Below are 17,304 nucleotides of genomic sequence, written 5' to 3'. Positions count from 1 at the left end.
GCTCTTGCTTTCTATATTGAGTATAAATTCTTGAATCAGATGTAAGGTTACTTTCTCATTATTTATAATTCAATTTTATCTTTAAAATTGTCTAACACAGTAGAAACTGTGCATTTAAAAACATCACCCCCAATTCTCCCATTATCTTTCCACCCATCTACTCTTTCCTGTACTCTTGCATCACTTAGTTGACTCATATAGTTTCTCCAACAACTGGATGTCTCCTATTTATTTGGTACTTACTTTAGGATGCCCCCTCACTGCACAATTCAGGGCGGTGGTATATCCAGCCACTACCGTCCGGTCTACCAGTGGAGTCAAGAACATGGGGGCCATGCTGAAGTCATGTTCCTTATAGCTGAACTTTTTACTGATCAGTCCTAGAAGGATAAAGAGCCAAGATGATCATCAGTGGAGCAAAGGATGGGTGAAACAAGCTGCAATCTTATACTCAAATCTCCTTGGCATCCCACTGAATTCAGTGAGAATGACTTGACTAGATGCACATAGGGATGAGCGGCTGGACCATTCTTGGATCACTTTTGCTCATCTTGTTCTTTCACATAAATCTGATGCAGCCTATTTTAGCAATGATCTGTGATTTTAAGAAAAATCTGTGTGAACGTTCATGTAAGTGACATCTTTAAATACGTGTTAGTAAATGTATTTCTTCCTCAGGATGAATTTCTTTGCCAAGTGTGCATTTTAATTTTTTTGTTTGTTTCTCCTGAGCCAAGATATTAACACAGTCTGCAAGTGTGCAGCCTGGTGGAAAGAAAATGTATTTATTATCTGCTCTGCAGGTCCAAGTTCTCAAGCATTCTCAAAAAGGTCCTAGAGAGCCCAGAATTTCTAAATCTCTCCTTTGAGATACCATTTAGGTTCTCCCTCTTACACAAGCTTTCCATTTCTCAAACATGGCTCCCTACCCCTGTGTCCTCATGCTCTTGTCACTCTTTGACAGCTGAGCCCATTAATAACTGATTCAAACATGGTGTAGGAAGATTTTCTGTGAAGAGAGTTTTCTAGCAGTGGTGCTGGAATTTGCAGGCAGGTGGTTCCCCACTGACAGGAACTTTCAGCTGGTCCCAGCCCCTTGGCTCTCGCCCATCCCCTTGAGGGTAAAGCATTGTGGGCTCCACTACTTTTCAATAAGCTGCTTAAACTAAGTGAAGGACAACTTTGCAGCTCCCTTTCACAGTGGCCAATCTGTGCCCTCTTTTTAAATCACCACAAAACAAACATAGGACGAGTAAGGGCGGGAAGTGGGCTGCTGGCTAAATGCCATTTTTCCATGCCCCTGTTTGTCAACTGGAGGAACCCCTGGTCAGCATATCCAGAGACTGTACTGTGTTGTGAGTGACATATATGGATTAACGAGAATTGGTTTCTGAGAGTCTGGGGTGCAATAATAATGGTTGTGTGGAAGTTAACTCAGTGACTCAATTTATGAAAGAGAGTATACATCTGCTCTCCCTGAGTGTGGGATAAACCCCAGCCCCCCTTGCTAAATTTCTTTGGCCCTACTACCTTCTCAAGTCATCTGGCTATATGAAAAGCTTACCGGATTTCTGAATGTTTGCAGTGTTTTTGGAGACCCCAGGAGTCTCACTGAGCCCACAGATATTCTCGCTGTAGACCCGGAAGTAGTATTCATTGCCCATGATGAGATCAGACACTGTGCAACGGGTAAGGCGGTTGTGTTCATATACATTAAACCATTCCTGAGGGTAAGATCAGGGACAGACAGAAAAGGGATGATGGGAAGGTAGGGAATAAGATAAGGTTGTGGCTAAACTTCGGAAATGTCCTATTGTTCACTGCATTTAGACACATCAAAGTATATACAAAATAAAGTGCAGATTTTACACAGATTTCATACACTTGCTGCTGGTGATTTAAATCCAATTGGCAGATCTGGGTATGATGCTACACAACACTGTGCTGTCCAGAGAGGAGGCTGATGCTGATACCCAGAGGGTTCAACAGCAAAAAGTACAGGATGGCCCTCAAATCCAGCAGCACTGGTTACCACTTTTTGAATGAGACAATAAATACGCATTAGCATTTAAATGGAGGGCAGCATTGCTGTCCATGTACTCAAGTATGCACAGGATCACAAACTGACAAGGCACACTGGGCTAGACCAACCAAAGCTGCCATTTGCAACAACAGTACATGTAAAGAACATGGAAAGGGAAAGAAGCAGATCTCAAAAAGCTTGTAATCCAGAGGTCCCAAAGCCTCTCTTGATCTGCCCCAAGAGAACCAATTTTTGCCTACAAAGCAAAGGTGGCAGAATGACAAGTGTGGCTGATATTTCCTTGTTCACATAAGGAGGGTTGCAAGAGTGAATCTTTTTTCCCATCCATAGATTATCCCAGCAGAGAAAGTCATAGTATCATATGCCCTTACTCAGACACCTTCCTAGGACTCATAAGATGGTGCCTGAAATAAATCAATGGAATGAGTTGACACCATGTCTGAAAAGGACACTTTTTCTTAAGATATTGTTCTGGGCAGAAAGCAGCAATTACTCTAAATCCCAGAAGCACCTATTTTAGATCTCTGATGCTGCTCTCACAGCAGGTTTGGAATTACTGCCTGATCTTCTAGCTGTTACTGAATTGGATTTTGACCATGAATTATCCTGGCAAAGTTGAACTCCTGCAGTGGTAGTAGATACTTACTTTCTCTGATAATCTCAGCAGTAAACCTGCTGCAGCCCAAGTATGTTTAAATGTTAACTGAGGATGTGCTAGGAGTCTCTCTCTGTTTTGCAAATGTAAATGCCACTCTTTTATAATATGTTCAGGGTGCTTAACAAAATAATACCATCATCAATACTATGTGTATGTGTGTGGGTGAGTGAACTGGTCACCACTACTGGATAGGGTTAGGGTTAAGGTGACCGTGGGCCAGTCACTCTCTCTCAGCCCGACTCCCATCACAGGGTTGCTGTTGTGGGGAAAATAGGAGGAGGAAGGAGTATTAGGTATGTTTGCCACCTTGAGCTATTTATAAAAATAATAAAGGCGGAATAAAAATTAAATAAATAAATAGGTCCTGTCTTCTATCCATCACCTCATTTTGATGGTAGGGATGCCTACAGGAGACCCTCCACTGAAGGTCTTAATATATGAGTAAAAACATATGGACCCTGGTTATAAGACACAAAAGCCTTTAAAAATCAAAAGTTGCACTTTGATCTCGGCATAGAAACAGACCGGTAGTCAGTGCAGTTGACTAGCATAGACACAGTATGATCATAATGACCCAATCCATTCCTATTACTTCTTGCAACCAACTGATGGATTATGTGCCATCGAATCATTTTCAACTCCTAGCGACCACCTAGTTACACCTTGTCAGGGCCAGAAAAAGTCCAGCATGTTGATAGGTTAGCCAAGGGAGCTGCAAAGGAGGAGTCAACTTTACCATGGTCTTCTTGTCAGCTTTTTGGATGGAGTAGCCAGTGATCTCTGAGTTCCCATCATCCTTGGGAGGCTCCCATTCTACTAAGGCATTGAAGCCCCATACCTCCTTCACCAGAACATTGTGTGCTGGACCTGGCTTCTCTGCAGAGGAAATGGTAGGCAAAGAGGCACATTATTACAGAAACAGCAAAGCCCAAGCATAAGGTTATGTAGTACACTCACATTCACTAAGTGAAGAGAACAGAAATGAAATAATTGAACGGATGGAGGTAACAAGGAGAATATCTTTTTTATTTTGCAAAAACATATTTAAAAGAATATATGGTACAGGTAATTTTTAAAAGTCTTATAGTATTTTACATTTTTAATTGCATATTAGACTATATTCACCATATGATATTTAAAATTTGTTGGTTATTTGGGATTTGTTAGCTATTCACCCATACATATTGCTTACTCAGGGGGATCTCTGTATACCAGTTGTAGATGAAGGCACCCCCCTCTCTGTCTGTCAATTTTCCTTCTTTTTCTGCCCCCCAGCCCCCTTCCTCACCAAGCAGGCTGCCAGGAAGGTCTGAAGTGATTGCTTGCAGGGCTTCAAAATTAGACTGAGGGAGGACACCCTGCTCTGTAATGCCTGTACTGTCTGCTAGGCTGTGCCAGCTAACAGTTTAAGAAGTTAAAGTAATATTCAAACTAAATGCAGGAAAAAACTATTTCTTCATGCTGTACTAATGCATGGGAAAGAGGCAGCCTGTTCCAGCTGGCAGGGATGGAGAACCACCACAAGGACAGCACCCTCTCACATTCACTCCTCGTCCAAAGACGCACACAAAGAAATCTGTTGGGAGACACTAAATTTCACTTCAAACCTTCCGGGAGGCAGAGGGATTTAGATGGTGGGTGTGAGGGGTGGGTGAGGGAGGGAGTTTTTTGGCCTGTACTTGGAAGGGTGACATCTGGCTTAACCCATCAAGAACGCTTAAATATAGAGTGACAGAATATGATCTCACCCTCTTGCATGGGGGAGGGGAAGGCACTGGTAAGGGAAGGTGACAGCATTCAGCAAAGGAGAGAACATCCAGAGGGAAGAAAGTAGGTGCACTGAAGAGATGTGATATGTCTCCAAACAAGATGAAGAAAGCCCAGAAGATCAAAGGGAGGTGGACCACTCTGCACCTCTTCCTTGTTCCCACATGCTTACTGAGTAAGGTTGTATAATGCTTTCTGTCTCTTGCAGGCCTGGGAGCGGCAAGCATCTGGGTTTCCCACAGAGATGAGGAAACTAATGGAGTGGGCATGGATTAAGTCTTATTAGCAGTTTAGCAGCTGCACTGAGAAGAAAGAAAAAGTGAGGGAAGGGGAAGAGAGTCTTCTTCCCTTCTTGGTTGCCAAACTTCCTGACTCTCCAGTCCTTTGGTAGGCAGAACCCGGAAACAGGTTCTAAATGAATGTTCCCAATAGCAGTTCCCTTTGTGCTGTGGTTATCCAACCCTCTATGAACTGTATGCCCAAGAGCAATGACAGCGATAGGAAGGGCCACATAACCCATTGCAGAGCCCCTGCTTTGCACACAGAGGGTCTCAGCTTCCATCCCTGGCATTTCCTGTTAAAAGATTAAGTAGCAGGTAATGGGAAAGACATCTATCTGCCTGAGATCTTGGAGAGCTCCTGTTGGACAGAGTGGGCAACCCTGGGCCAAAATAGAAGGCAGGTTCATATATCCCATGTCCGCACAACCCTCCCCATGCTTCAGAGAGAACTATATATGTGAGAAAGTACAGAGATAATTTTACCTGAAAGGGGGCAGGTGGTTTCTGTGAGACTGGATCAAGGTTCAAATTACAAGATAGCCAGAAGAAAGTTGGAACTCTAAGTTTAGCTTCCTTTTAGCTACTGTCTTTAAAAAGCTATTATTAGAGGAGCTTACACTGGCTAGCACTGCTTGTGGATTTTATTAAGGCAGTCTACTTATCATCTTCCCCATAATTCATGCAGCTCACCAGCATCCTTTTTTTTTGGTCCCCAGAATTTGTTCCGTCAATAATATTGGCCATTTTTTTCCCCATTGCTATGGGCCCTTGAAGGGAATTCAAGAGCAATTTGGATACTTAAGGCAGATGCTTAAGGCACCCACGTCACCCCTTGATATTCCTGGCATCCCTCCCCAGATGAGCCCTGGCCAACTCACTTTCAGAAAGCTGCTCCCAACATGCTATACCCAGCTGGTTGTGGCCCTCAAGCCAATGGAAGTTGCACACACCTGTCGTTTTTGTAGCACTCAATGAAAGGCAATGCAGGTATTAATTATATAGGGAGAGAACAGAGACAGGAGTGGTTTAGACAGTGATAGCAAGGCTACATAGAGAAGTATTAAGTACTTAATAATTAAGTATGTGAGGAATAATACTGGATTTTGGAGGGGGCTGGATGTGAGAAATGATTAGCATTCGAGAAAAGAAAGACAAAACATTGCACAAAACCTTTTGGGGAAACAGCAGCTTGCTATACACTTCAACTCCTACTGAAACTATGTCCGACCTTAACCCTTACATGTATATATCAAACGCTAAACTTCCTTCCTTCCTTCCTTCCTTCCTTCCTTCCTTCCTTCCTTCCTTCCTTCCTTCCTTCCTTCCTTCCTTCCTAGTTTGCTGTTATGTCTATGAAAAGCAGGGTGGACCTTACCCACAACACGGATCTTGATGTCAGCCTTGTCCTCCATGTTCTCAATCTGAACTGAGAGGTTATAGAGGCCTGAATGATATCGCTCAGCCTTGCGGATGAAGAGGATGGTGTCAAAATCGGAGGTGCGGACATTGATCTCCTTGGGATCGAGAGGTTGCCCATCCTTTGCCCAGGTGACCTGAGGACGAGGCTTTCCCTGGAGTTGATAAAAGCTTAGCATTAGCACTGGGACCTTCTGCTTAGCAGTGCCCCTTTTCCTTTCCAAGGGAATGTCACTGACCCACAGAAAAAGTAAATGAGAGGTTATACCACAGTGAAAATGGTTGGTTGACTCAGAATCAATGATAGGGTAGAGCCAGTGCCCAAAGTGGATGAGGTTTGCATTGCAACTTGGCATAGTTCTTTCTCCTTTGCTACATTATTCATTCCCTAGTTTTGCACAGGAATACTCCCAAATTCCAAAGGAGCAACCTGAAGAGTCAGAGGACTGTTAGAGCCATGTTAATTAGGATGAAGGCTGTACGTTCCTCACCACAGTAACTGGATAATATTTAGTTATGGAGATTGTGTATTAATGGACCAGAGTGGCTGCCCAGTATTTTCTCAATGGTAGCTAATGGTTGAGACCTCTTTAAAAATTTCTCAAAAGTTATCAGATTCTCCTGCCATGCCCACATTTATTATTAAAGGGAGGGGCTGATGAAAACTCCACATCTTTTTGAGGGAGGGAAAGGGCAGGGAGAAGAGAACTAACGATTTGAAAATACTTCTAGAAGAGCCACACAGCCTTTTGACTGTTACTGTTATTCAGCATTTCACACCTAACTTCCTCCAAGAATGTCATGGCTACAGAAGGCCAGGCCTCTCTGCAATCTCTCAGAGAGGTGCAGGCATCCAAACACTTGGTTTTGGTTTGCTGATAAGTAGAAGCTGAGAGTAGGAGGCAGTTTAGGAATATTTCCCCATAGGGAAAGGGAGGGGCAGTCCTGAGTTGGCAGAGATGGAGTCTAAAAAAGGAACTCTGAAAAGGAGAATGTTGATGGAGGGGATATAATGGCTTCAGCAACTGAAGATGGAGCTAGACAGCATTGGCTGTTGAAGCTTGCTGGCTTTAGAAAAGAGCAGTGTTGGTGGGTTATCCTGCGATGGATTTAACAGTTGTGATGTATGTCAGACTTGCTGGCTCAAGAGGAGCCTTAAACAGTGGCATCGGCAGGAATGGTCAAAATCTGCAAGATGGTGGGCGCAAGGTTTCAATACAAGACCAGATCCTTTGGTTCAATATCAACATACATATAAAAGGAGCAGGGTTTGCACTGTGATGTCATGCCCATCATCTTGCAGATTTTGACCCACACACACACATCCTGGACACTGTTGAACTTGAAGTGTGCTGAAGAAAGGCAAGGAACAGGGAGGGGGACCATGTTCTACCAGCCAATACTGTATGTACTGTGGCCAATCTGAGAGAGAAAGAACGTGGGCCAAGATATTTAGCCCTTTTCTTAACTCTAAATAGAGTTAGTTACTGTAGAGCCTTTAGAAATAAAGCAGTGTGTGCATTTACTAAACCAACATTATTGACTGCACAGTATGCCATTAGACACGGAAGCTGCATAATGAAGCTGCAGCTGAAGAAAAAGCTCCCTTTAACAATGCATTTTAAATCTCAAGTCATCATTCCTTCCCTGCTGGCTGTCAGCAGGAGAAGGCAGGAGAGCCAGGCTTGGCTTTCTAGCTGTAAGTAGTAACCTTGATAACACTTGCTAAGGGATGTTACTGAATCCAGAAGTAGATGCTATTTAGCAGAAGAGAAAAAAAAATATTCTCAAGAATGTGCTCCATGTTTCACATCAAATCCAGAGACCTCACAAAAAGCCTATGACAATTTTTCTTGGCTTCTGGTGGGAATGGCAGACTGAATGGCTGTGCCCGCTGGTTCAGCAGGCAGAAATAACAGTGCAGTGACTTTTTTCAGGCTCAAGCAGGTCTTCCTGAAGCCCAAAAACATTCTCCGGATTAAGGAGAATTCCTGGAATCACCCCATCTGTCCTCCAAAACAGCTGATTGTAGGCAGAAGATTGCAAACTGAGCTTCGCATTCACCTGCTAAGATCAGCTGGGAGGCACGGGATTTCATCATTTCCAAACCATGCTGTAGCCTTAAAGGGACACTGAATCCAGCCACCCCATTTCTTAATCACCAATTTGTATTCTTTTTAAGCATATATACCCCAAGAGAGTCTTTTTACAGCGAGGAGAAGCTGGGTCTCTTGGTGCTTAACGTTATTTTTGGGTTTACTTCTTAATAAAAAAAAATCTTTCAGGTTTTGGATTTTGTTTTCCTTCCAAAGGAAACAAAGATTGAGACTAAACAATTGTCTTCCTGTTATTATTTTTGTGCTAAATTTGAAGATATTAGCATTTTCCTACATGTTGAATCTGCTGTTCTGAACTTTCAGTTTTCTGCTGCTACTTTCCCTGGGGAATTGTCTGTTTATCTCACTTTCACTAGTCTAAACACATTCTTCTATATCTTCGACTTTTGCTGGATATGTACCTAGGGGGTGCATGAGACATGGAGGATTTCAAACAGATCTTTTCTGATTTTCACCAGGATTTCACCAGGATTTTAAGCAGATCTCATCTGACTTTTACTGTGCTTTTATGCAAGACATCCAGGACATTGTGGAGAATATGAGATCTAAAAGGTGCCTTCAGGTTGGGGATGTGGTAGATGAAACTGAAGAATTTAAGAGTAAGAGAAACTTTTTTTTAAGACAAAAAGCCTATGACATTGTGAATTTGAGTACTGGGAGCTTTTCCTCCTTTTTAGCCAGTTGCCTACCTGGAATGGGATCACCAGGTTGATTTGCTCCCCAACTTTCCTGATGTATGTCTGTCGGAGGTGGCGAGGGAGACGGATCTTGGGTTGTTCTGTATGAAGGCAAAAGAAAAGATGTGGGTGGAGGAAGCTCAAAAAACATGCTGGAAGGTACTGGATAGGAAGATGGGGAAAATGGAACCTTGGAGATGTGTGGTTTCATATCCAAACTATATGGATTACTAGCACACAGCCAGAAGTAGTCTGGCAACCCAGAATTCAACTCATCTCCTTAATTAAGTAAATAATCTTCATAAGCATCAGGTCCAACATCCTTTCCAATTTGGCTGTGCTGGCTAAGAAAGATACTAGAGGTATCTACTATATCTAAAGAACACTAGCCAGGAAATATTCTTGTAGTTAATGGCTTGATATCAAGCTTAGGGGTGGGGCAGGAAAGGAGCTACAGAATTGCTGGGACTGCTTTTTTTGCTGTAATTGGAAGAGCAGAATTAGAAAATCTGTGCCCCAACTGTCCATTCCAAAATGGAAGCAGTTAAGATGACTTGTGCAACCCCAAAACTATTAATAATTTTTAAAAATCGATCTGGGGCTAAACTAGATGGAAAAAACATGCATGCAATTAATAACAGCATGAAGCTTTTTAAAAAATAGGAAGACTGGCTTTCAATCAAGATAGGAATGTACCTTTTAATTGCAATTTTAAGGAAATACTATATCATGTGCAAGGTTCCCAATGTGATTTAGGATCACAGTGGGGCAAACATTTTCAGGGACCTGATGTATATTGCGCCACCGCCGCCACCCCATTCTCCTATTGCAGCTCAAAATCTTTTCTTATAAGTCAATTTGATCCAGGGGACAGGATCAAGCTACTGTATTTCATGGTTAACATCTCCAAATGCCCAAATGACTCACCAACAATCTCACGAATGGTGACAGGCTGCACTAAAGCGGCCGGTGGACTCTTGCCTGCAATATTGATTGCAACGACCCGAAAGAAAAGCTTCTCGCCTGTCGGAAGGTCTTTGGCAGTAAAGCCACAGCGTTCCACCAGCTCTGTGTTAGCAGGTATCCATTCATCGGCTGAGAAAGAGGGTGGAGTACAAGATTAGGGGATAAAGGGCAAGCAGGAAGTCAGAGGCCATTTTTTCTGAAGTATCTGAATGTCTTGGTCAAAGGTGTGAATGGGAGGGGGATTCCCCAGGGAGTTTCTAAGCAAGACATCATGGATATTCAGGTGGTGGTAAATAAAAGATGAGAAACTCTGTAAGTTTCTGCTCAAATTTAGTCTGGTCCTTGCTTTCCAAATGGCACTTACAGATGCTGCTACAGGGCTGGTGAAGGTTCAGCCAGGTCAGACTATGTCAACCTTGTGAGGTAGACCAGACAGGAAGCATGGCGAGATGAGCTAATTCTACTCCATTGTAAGGTTAAGGTAAAGGTAAAGGTTTCCCTTGACGTCAAGTCCAGTCGAATCCGACTCTAGGGGGCGGTGCTCATCTCCGTTTCTAAGCCTTGGAGCCGGCGTTGTCCGTAGACACTTCCGGGTCATGTGGCCAGCATGACTCACGGAACGCCGTTACCTGCCCGCCGAAGCGGTACCTATTGATCTACTCACATTGGCATGTTTTCGAACTGCTAGGTGAGCAGGAGCTGGGACTAGCAACGGGAGCTCACCCCGCCGCGCGGTTTCGAACCGCCGACCTTCCGATCGGCAGCTCAGCGGTTTAACCCGCAGCGCCACCGCGTTGTAAGGTTACATTAACAGAAACTCACAAGTCTGAAAGTATATTTCTCCCCCATCCCCATCCCCTTTACGGCCCAAGAAACTAGGGGGGGGGGTCCCTTCTGAGCTGCTTGCCCTGCCCACATTACTGCTGCAGGCTAAGTTGTCTTTTATCTGACTGTTCCCTTGGCTGCATCTCTTCTCCCTGTCTCCCAAGGTCATTCCCACATACCATTCCCAACTACCTTGCCAGAGATGAAAGGCAATGCCTCCCAAAGAAAGAACAACAAAGGAGGCCAAAGGAGCAGTCAGTCTGGCCTCCATCACTCTGAGGAACTCCTTCAATTAATTCCTTAAATAGGGGAGCAGCACAAGGGCTGTGCACACCGTGCCAACTCAGATCTTCATTTGCTGGTAGAGAAACTCACTTCCTTCCTTGCAGTACTCAATGAGGTAGCCGTCAATGCCCCCTGCACCGATTCGGTCTGGTGCACGCCATTTCAGGGTGGCTGTGGTGTCCGTGACATCCTCCAAGGTGAGATGAAGGGGTTGGCTGGTGGGAGCTGAAGCAGAATTGAATGGGGAGGGAACTTAGTAGAATAATAACAGTGTAAATATAAATAGACACGCACACACATTATCATTCCCCGGTGTATAATGGGCAAATAAGGAACAACAATCTGTCCATTCTTTCTCCAATTTTGTCTGCAAATTGTTTAAAAAAGCAAAAAAGGAAATACCTATGGTTATTCACACACATCTCAACCGGCGCATTTTAACCCAATTTTCCCTAATGACTGCATCTTTTGCAATCAATTTTGTAATGCAATCAATTTTATATAGAAATGTCCATAACATATTCATTCTGTGAGCATTTTTTAAAATCCTGTGCTTTGGTGCTTTATTTTCATGAGCATAAGCATTTTTCCTTTTAACGGGCCTGCAATTTTGCATACTACACTACTGAATTCAGAGAAATACAAATAATAAGTATAACGTCAATGCAATTTGGGTACATGTTCCTGGGAAATGTGAACAGTTTAGGTTTGCATGACAATGTGATCGGAATTCATCTCTTCCATATCCAGAATGATAAATTCCAATAGAAATCTAATACCATTGACCTGGAATTCTCAACTGGTCTTGGTGATCCAATGGCAGCTCTTTTGCTTCTTTGGCTGCTAAGTTTAGCTAAATAGTGGCCCATGAGGGAAAAGACAACTCCACCTCTTCTACCTGCTCCAGGACCTCATCAGCCCATGCCCCGCCTCTTGCCAGCATTTCATCACAAGCCAGCCCTTGTGCTCACCAATAGGCATGAAAGGTTTGGTATTCTGGCTGGGCTGAGAGATTCCAATGGCGTTGACGGCAAAGACTCGCATCTCATAGAGCATCCCTTCAATCATCTTGGTGGACTCATAAGTCAGCTCAGTAAATACTTCAAAATTCAGTTTCATCCAGCGCATGCTACCCTTCTTCTTGCGCTCCATCAGGTATCCTGGCATGCAAAGGAGGAGAAAAAAATGAAGTGGGGGGGAAGACATTTCTATAATCAGTATTATCCAATCAATAGATATCAAGTATATATAGCACTAATCAACAAGGGGTATCCCTATCAAAAACAACAGATTTGTACTAATATGGATTGAATTTTATAGCCTAAAATTTTAAGTAGTGATTTATTCTGTGTTGACCATATAGTGGTTCTCAATATCAATTCTTAGTTTAGAGTTTAATAGTGATTATTACGGTGTTAAAAAGATATACATTCAGTTATTTACAACTAATGATGTTGTCCTGAAAAATTATATAAAAATTATAACCTCCTGGATATTTCTGAAAAATTAAAAACAAAATCCCAAGTAGTATCCACAAAGACAAGAAATGCTCTTAGTTTTCTCCCACTCACAGGGCAGACATATGTGCAAAAAGGACTTTCCACCATGGCATTTTGGGATGCACTAGTCTACCACAATGTTTCTCAACCTTGGCAGCTTGAAGATGTGTGGACTTCAACTCCCAGAATTCCCCAGCCAGAATTCTGGGAGTTGAAGTCCACACATCTTCAAGCTGCCAAGGTTGAGAAACACTGGTCTACCATGTCCATCCTGGCCAACCAAGAAAAGCATGACCATGCTTCTAACCAAGCAGTGGAGCTGTTAAATTGACTAGGATTATAGTAGATGGCAGTGCTATTTAATTTTAGTCCCAAGGAGACCAAACCACCAGAATATTCTTGAATGTGCTAGAGTGGTGAAGGGCAGAGCCTTTAAAAGGAAAATGGCTTTCAGAGAAGAACAAAGATGTTCTTGCAACTGTGGTACCTTTTTATCTTAGGAAGAAAGAGATTTGCAATGCATTTTTCCATGTTACATTTGCCTCTCCCATTCAGAGACATTATGTCAGGGGACCTTGAACTGTGAGTGGAGATCCCCCAAGGGTGGCAAGCAATAATTTTCTTAAACCTAATCAAGCTTGTGCAGAAAAAATCAGGACCTCTGCTAAAACTCACTCCGGCCTTTGCTTTTCATTTAGCTCAAGCCCACAGCAGGCATTTCTGGTAGCACGAAGTATGAGAAACCCAATAATAACATGTATTAAAGTTAAATGTAAATAATAGTAGATTTAAATTAATTTAAATTAAATAAATGTATATTTAATAAATTACTAAATGAATGTATATCAAAACTGATTGGCATATTTATTTCTTGCCCAACATTAACGCCAATGAAATCATTAGTTTTGTTCAGGGGAGGAATCTCATCCATTCATGTATCTTTTTAGAGGATCAGAGTACCCCAAAGTTTCAGAACCTCCATGTTAGGCAATGCTGTAACCTCCCCTTAAGACTGAGGGAGAGTCAGGCTATGGGATGGGATTATCTCATGCAGTGTCCTTGCTCAGGAATGGAAGTGTTCCCTAACTTTAGGTTCCCATTTGTCTGAACAGTCTCCAACATTATTTTGAAGCACTTACCAGTAACAGGCATACCACCATCATACTTGGGTGGTTCCCACACCAAAATGGCCCAGTCCTCTCCCACAGAAGTGACGTGCACAGCTTCAGGAGGATCAGGAATATCTGCCATAGACAAGGAGCAAGAATGTTATAGGAGAAGGAATGCTGGGCAGAAGGAAGGACCCCTGCATTCCCATTGACCTACTAACTCACCCACAACTTTGATGTTGAGAAAGGCAACGTCCTCGCCCACCGGATTAGTCACCTTTATAGTGTAAAACCCTTCATCGGAGCGCTCAGCACTCTCTATCACAAAACTGCTCAGCTCTTTCCGCTCTTCTATACGGACCCGGCCATCTGTCTCTGAAAAGATCTGAGGGATGATGGAAGAAAGGCAGAAACAGTCAAGGGGATCTAGAACTTTGCAAAAAGGAAGGAAAATGCATGTTTAAAGAATCTAAGATTCCAAAGAGCAGCGCAATGTTCAGCATTTTGAAAAGATGGGCTGTTGCCTTAAGAACCAAAACAAATCTCATTGCTTGTCACAGTAGGGCAAGTAACTTCTACAGAATGTGCACTTGACAAAAGACTTGGACCTGGCTTCACTGGCTTCACACAATGTGCTTGCCTAGGCTGGGATAGGGTTGGGTGGTTTGGGCTTCAGCATGTTGTGTGGATCAAGTCATCAAGTTAAGCTTTTTAATGTATTTATTTGCTTTAGCATAGAATGTTATGCAAACACAGCAATTTGGTTTGCTTAACTCAGATTTGGTACATTGCAAAAACACAACAAATGAGTTGCATGTAAGCCATCTTGCATTCAATATGAAAAGTTACTTGTGACTTGCTCCAGTAATTTCACTGAGAAAAAAAGTACAATTAATGTTGCCCTTGGTGTTTAAGCACATGGAGTCCTGCAGTGCTATCCTTCTGCTTTTGATTGACTGTAGTCCTATCAGGGATGGCCACAGTGCCATGGGTGGTGTCACATAGCACAGGACAGCAACTGTGGCAGTGCAATTGAAGCTCTCCCCCCTTTTTTACATGTGTTACACCACCTTGACTTCATTCACATCCCATGCAGACACCCCTGAATCCCATAAACCAGGTGCACACACATCTAATGGGCTCCATTAGGTGTGTGGCCCCAGAGCTAAAATTTGCCACCAAATTGAAATTGTGATAGAAAGGAGAAAGTTTTAGATTTGTTGGTAACAACAACAACAACAATAATAATAATTTATTAAACTTGTATGCCGCTTGACTCTCAACAACTCTGGGTGGCTCACAACAATCAAACAAGAAATTACAATCAAATCAATAAAAAATAAAAAATAAAGATAAAAGATGGCAAGCGCGATGAAGTAAAGGGTCTCCCTCTCCCTCACCAAGAGAAATAAATAAATAAATAAATTTGTATTTTGATTTATTTATTAATAGATAAATAAATAAATAAAAATAATACCTGCATTTAATTATGTTAAGTAAAAATATTGTACTTTTTTTTTTGTCTTGGCCCCAGCTATTTGGCATATATATGATTGTGCTGTACACTTTTTAAAAATATAACCCTTTTCTTCATGAATCCCAGCAAGCTGTGATGTTGAAAAAAGGCATGTAAAATAAACTTTAAATGGAACATCACTGATTTGGTTACATTTTTAGTATGCGTATAACAGGGACTGTAAGAAAAAAGAAAACTTTTATAACCACTAAAAGCTTTTTTAAAAAAACCTTATCCAAGAATCAGCTGAATTCTAATTATTGTAATTAATTCAGTCTGCGCTAGGAAGCCATGAATCTTACAGAAAGGATGCTGACATCTGAAGTATTATTTTACAGACATTTTAATTGCACTTATAGTATTCTGAGAAAATGTAGCACTTTTAGTGTTGAGCAAGCTTGACTTACTGAAGAGGTTTTAAGTAATAAAAGTAATAAAATCACTTAAATAATAGTAAGTAATGTCTCTTTAGTCCTTTTCGATTTAATTAGGACTGCAGAAAGCACTGTAATGAGGTACTTTGTAACACATGGGAACATGAAGAAAAACCCTCCCTGTGAACCATTACAGCAACAGCATCATTTGCCAAGGGTTGCACTGCAAAGCCACTTCCACCTGTCTCCAAACTGCATGCACAGCCAGCCAGGAACAACTCCCAAAGCAACCTCAGAAACTTGTTTCGTGATTGCAAGAGGGGGGGGGGTATTCTAAAAACTGACTCCCCCCATTTAAACGCTTTGCATAGCCCTATTAATATAGGTTTAATTTGGTACGACCTCATTTTCTATTGTGAAATCATGTCTGAAGAGCTCGGATGGGCAAAGTGTGGCCCACCTTTAGCATGTCAGGTTGCTAAATGTAATGCTAGTACTAGGCCTCTTCCTTCCATCAGTGCCCCCAAATTCCAAAGGCTGGAAGAAGTTAATTTTGAGAAAGAGGCAGTGATGCAAATTAGTTAGCATTCTTGAGCTTCCCCGCTTTTGAAACTGAAGCCCTGATATGTTCCACTCTGACCCAACAAATACCTACTTGGTTACCCTTCATCCAAGTTGCCGTTGGTGCTGGCTCTCCAGTGATGTTCACGTCCAGGCGTAGTTTGTTCCCAGCAACAACCACAATGGTGTTTTCATTTGTTTTTCCTGATCCACAATCTAAGTGGATCTTGGGGGGTTCTGGGAAAACCAGAAATGACAGTGAAACAATTTCCCCTCCACATTAGTTGGTATTTCCAGGAATGGTATATGTCCCCAAGGCTACTAAAAGCTCCCAGGAGCAGGGCCGCAATTGGGGGGAGAGGAGGGCAACCGGGGCATGTGCCCCAGGTGCCGCATGGGGGGGGGTGCCAAAATGAGGCTGGGGGGCACCAAAATGGGTGCAGAATCCATGTTTGCCCCGGGTGACACAGACCCTAATTGCGGGCCTGCCCAAGAGAGTGAACAAGGGCTTCAATCCACAGAGAATAGCTGATTTGAGTTCCCTTCTTTGTTTTTCTTTATTGGGGCCTTTTGCTGGGGACTGTATCATTATACCCATCCAATTAGTCTCAGTTGCCTGCCTAAGCTCTCTCACAGAGATGGCTTCTCACAGGGAGATGTTTGTCACACTGGGCCTGCCTCAGCGGCAGAGGTGCATGGCTTAGTTTGTGTCAACAATTCAAAGCAAAAAGGTACTGTTCCTCAGTGGAGATCATTATTTCCATTTTATGGAAAGAACTGTACATGATTGTCCAAAGGATAGAAGACCTTAGTGGGCCAATACAGAAGCATATTTAGTCCAGCAATCTCAGGCCAATCAGATGCCTCGGGAAGGGCCACAAGGAAGACCTGAAGTCAATAACTCCCTCCTCCTGGACAGGAGAGGTCCAGCTGTCATGACTAGTAGTTGCAGGTAGTCTTCTGCTCATCTAACCCATCCAAGCTGGTGGCTGTCCCTTCATCATGTAGCATTGAGAGTCAAAGTATAACTGTTTGCTGTGTGATAAAATGCTTTATTTTGACTCCCCTGAAACTCCCACTTCATGAGCTTCATGAGATCATGTCCTTCCTTACTTGCTTTTATTTTCTAAATTAAAATGCCCTACATGTTGTACCCTATCCAAATATGGGAGATGCCTTAACCCCCTGAACATGTTACTTGCCCCCAGC

General features: G+C 42.7%; 1 protein-coding gene across 1 annotated transcript in view; it reads right to left on the bottom strand.

Moving 5' to 3' along the window:
• MYBPC2 (myosin binding protein C2) overlaps positions 1 to 17,304 on the bottom strand; it is a 67,301-nt gene that overhangs the window by 5,699 nt on the left and 44,298 nt on the right. Inside the window, exons 17-27 of the mRNA XM_063300976.1 lie at positions 16,190 to 16,332; positions 13,870 to 14,029; positions 13,675 to 13,779; positions 12,008 to 12,196; positions 11,127 to 11,261; positions 9,888 to 10,055; positions 8,973 to 9,061; positions 6,126 to 6,321; positions 3,439 to 3,578; positions 1,565 to 1,724; positions 244 to 380 (exon numbers count right to left, since the gene is read on the bottom strand). Of these exons, the coding sequence (XP_063157046.1) occupies positions 244 to 380; positions 1,565 to 1,724; positions 3,439 to 3,578; positions 6,126 to 6,321; positions 8,973 to 9,061; positions 9,888 to 10,055; positions 11,127 to 11,261; positions 12,008 to 12,196; positions 13,675 to 13,779; positions 13,870 to 14,029; positions 16,190 to 16,332 (1,622 nt within the window). The remainder of the gene's footprint in view (positions 1 to 243; positions 381 to 1,564; positions 1,725 to 3,438; positions 3,579 to 6,125; positions 6,322 to 8,972; positions 9,062 to 9,887; positions 10,056 to 11,126; positions 11,262 to 12,007; positions 12,197 to 13,674; positions 13,780 to 13,869; positions 14,030 to 16,189; positions 16,333 to 17,304) is intronic.

This window comes from Candoia aspera, chromosome 4 (genome assembly GCF_035149785.1).
Source record: "Candoia aspera isolate rCanAsp1 chromosome 4, rCanAsp1.hap2, whole genome shotgun sequence".
Lineage (NCBI taxonomy): Eukaryota > Metazoa > Chordata > Lepidosauria > Squamata > Boidae > Candoia > Candoia aspera.
The sequence above is the reverse complement of the archived record's forward strand: the minus strand, read 5'-3'. Positions and strand labels throughout refer to the sequence as shown.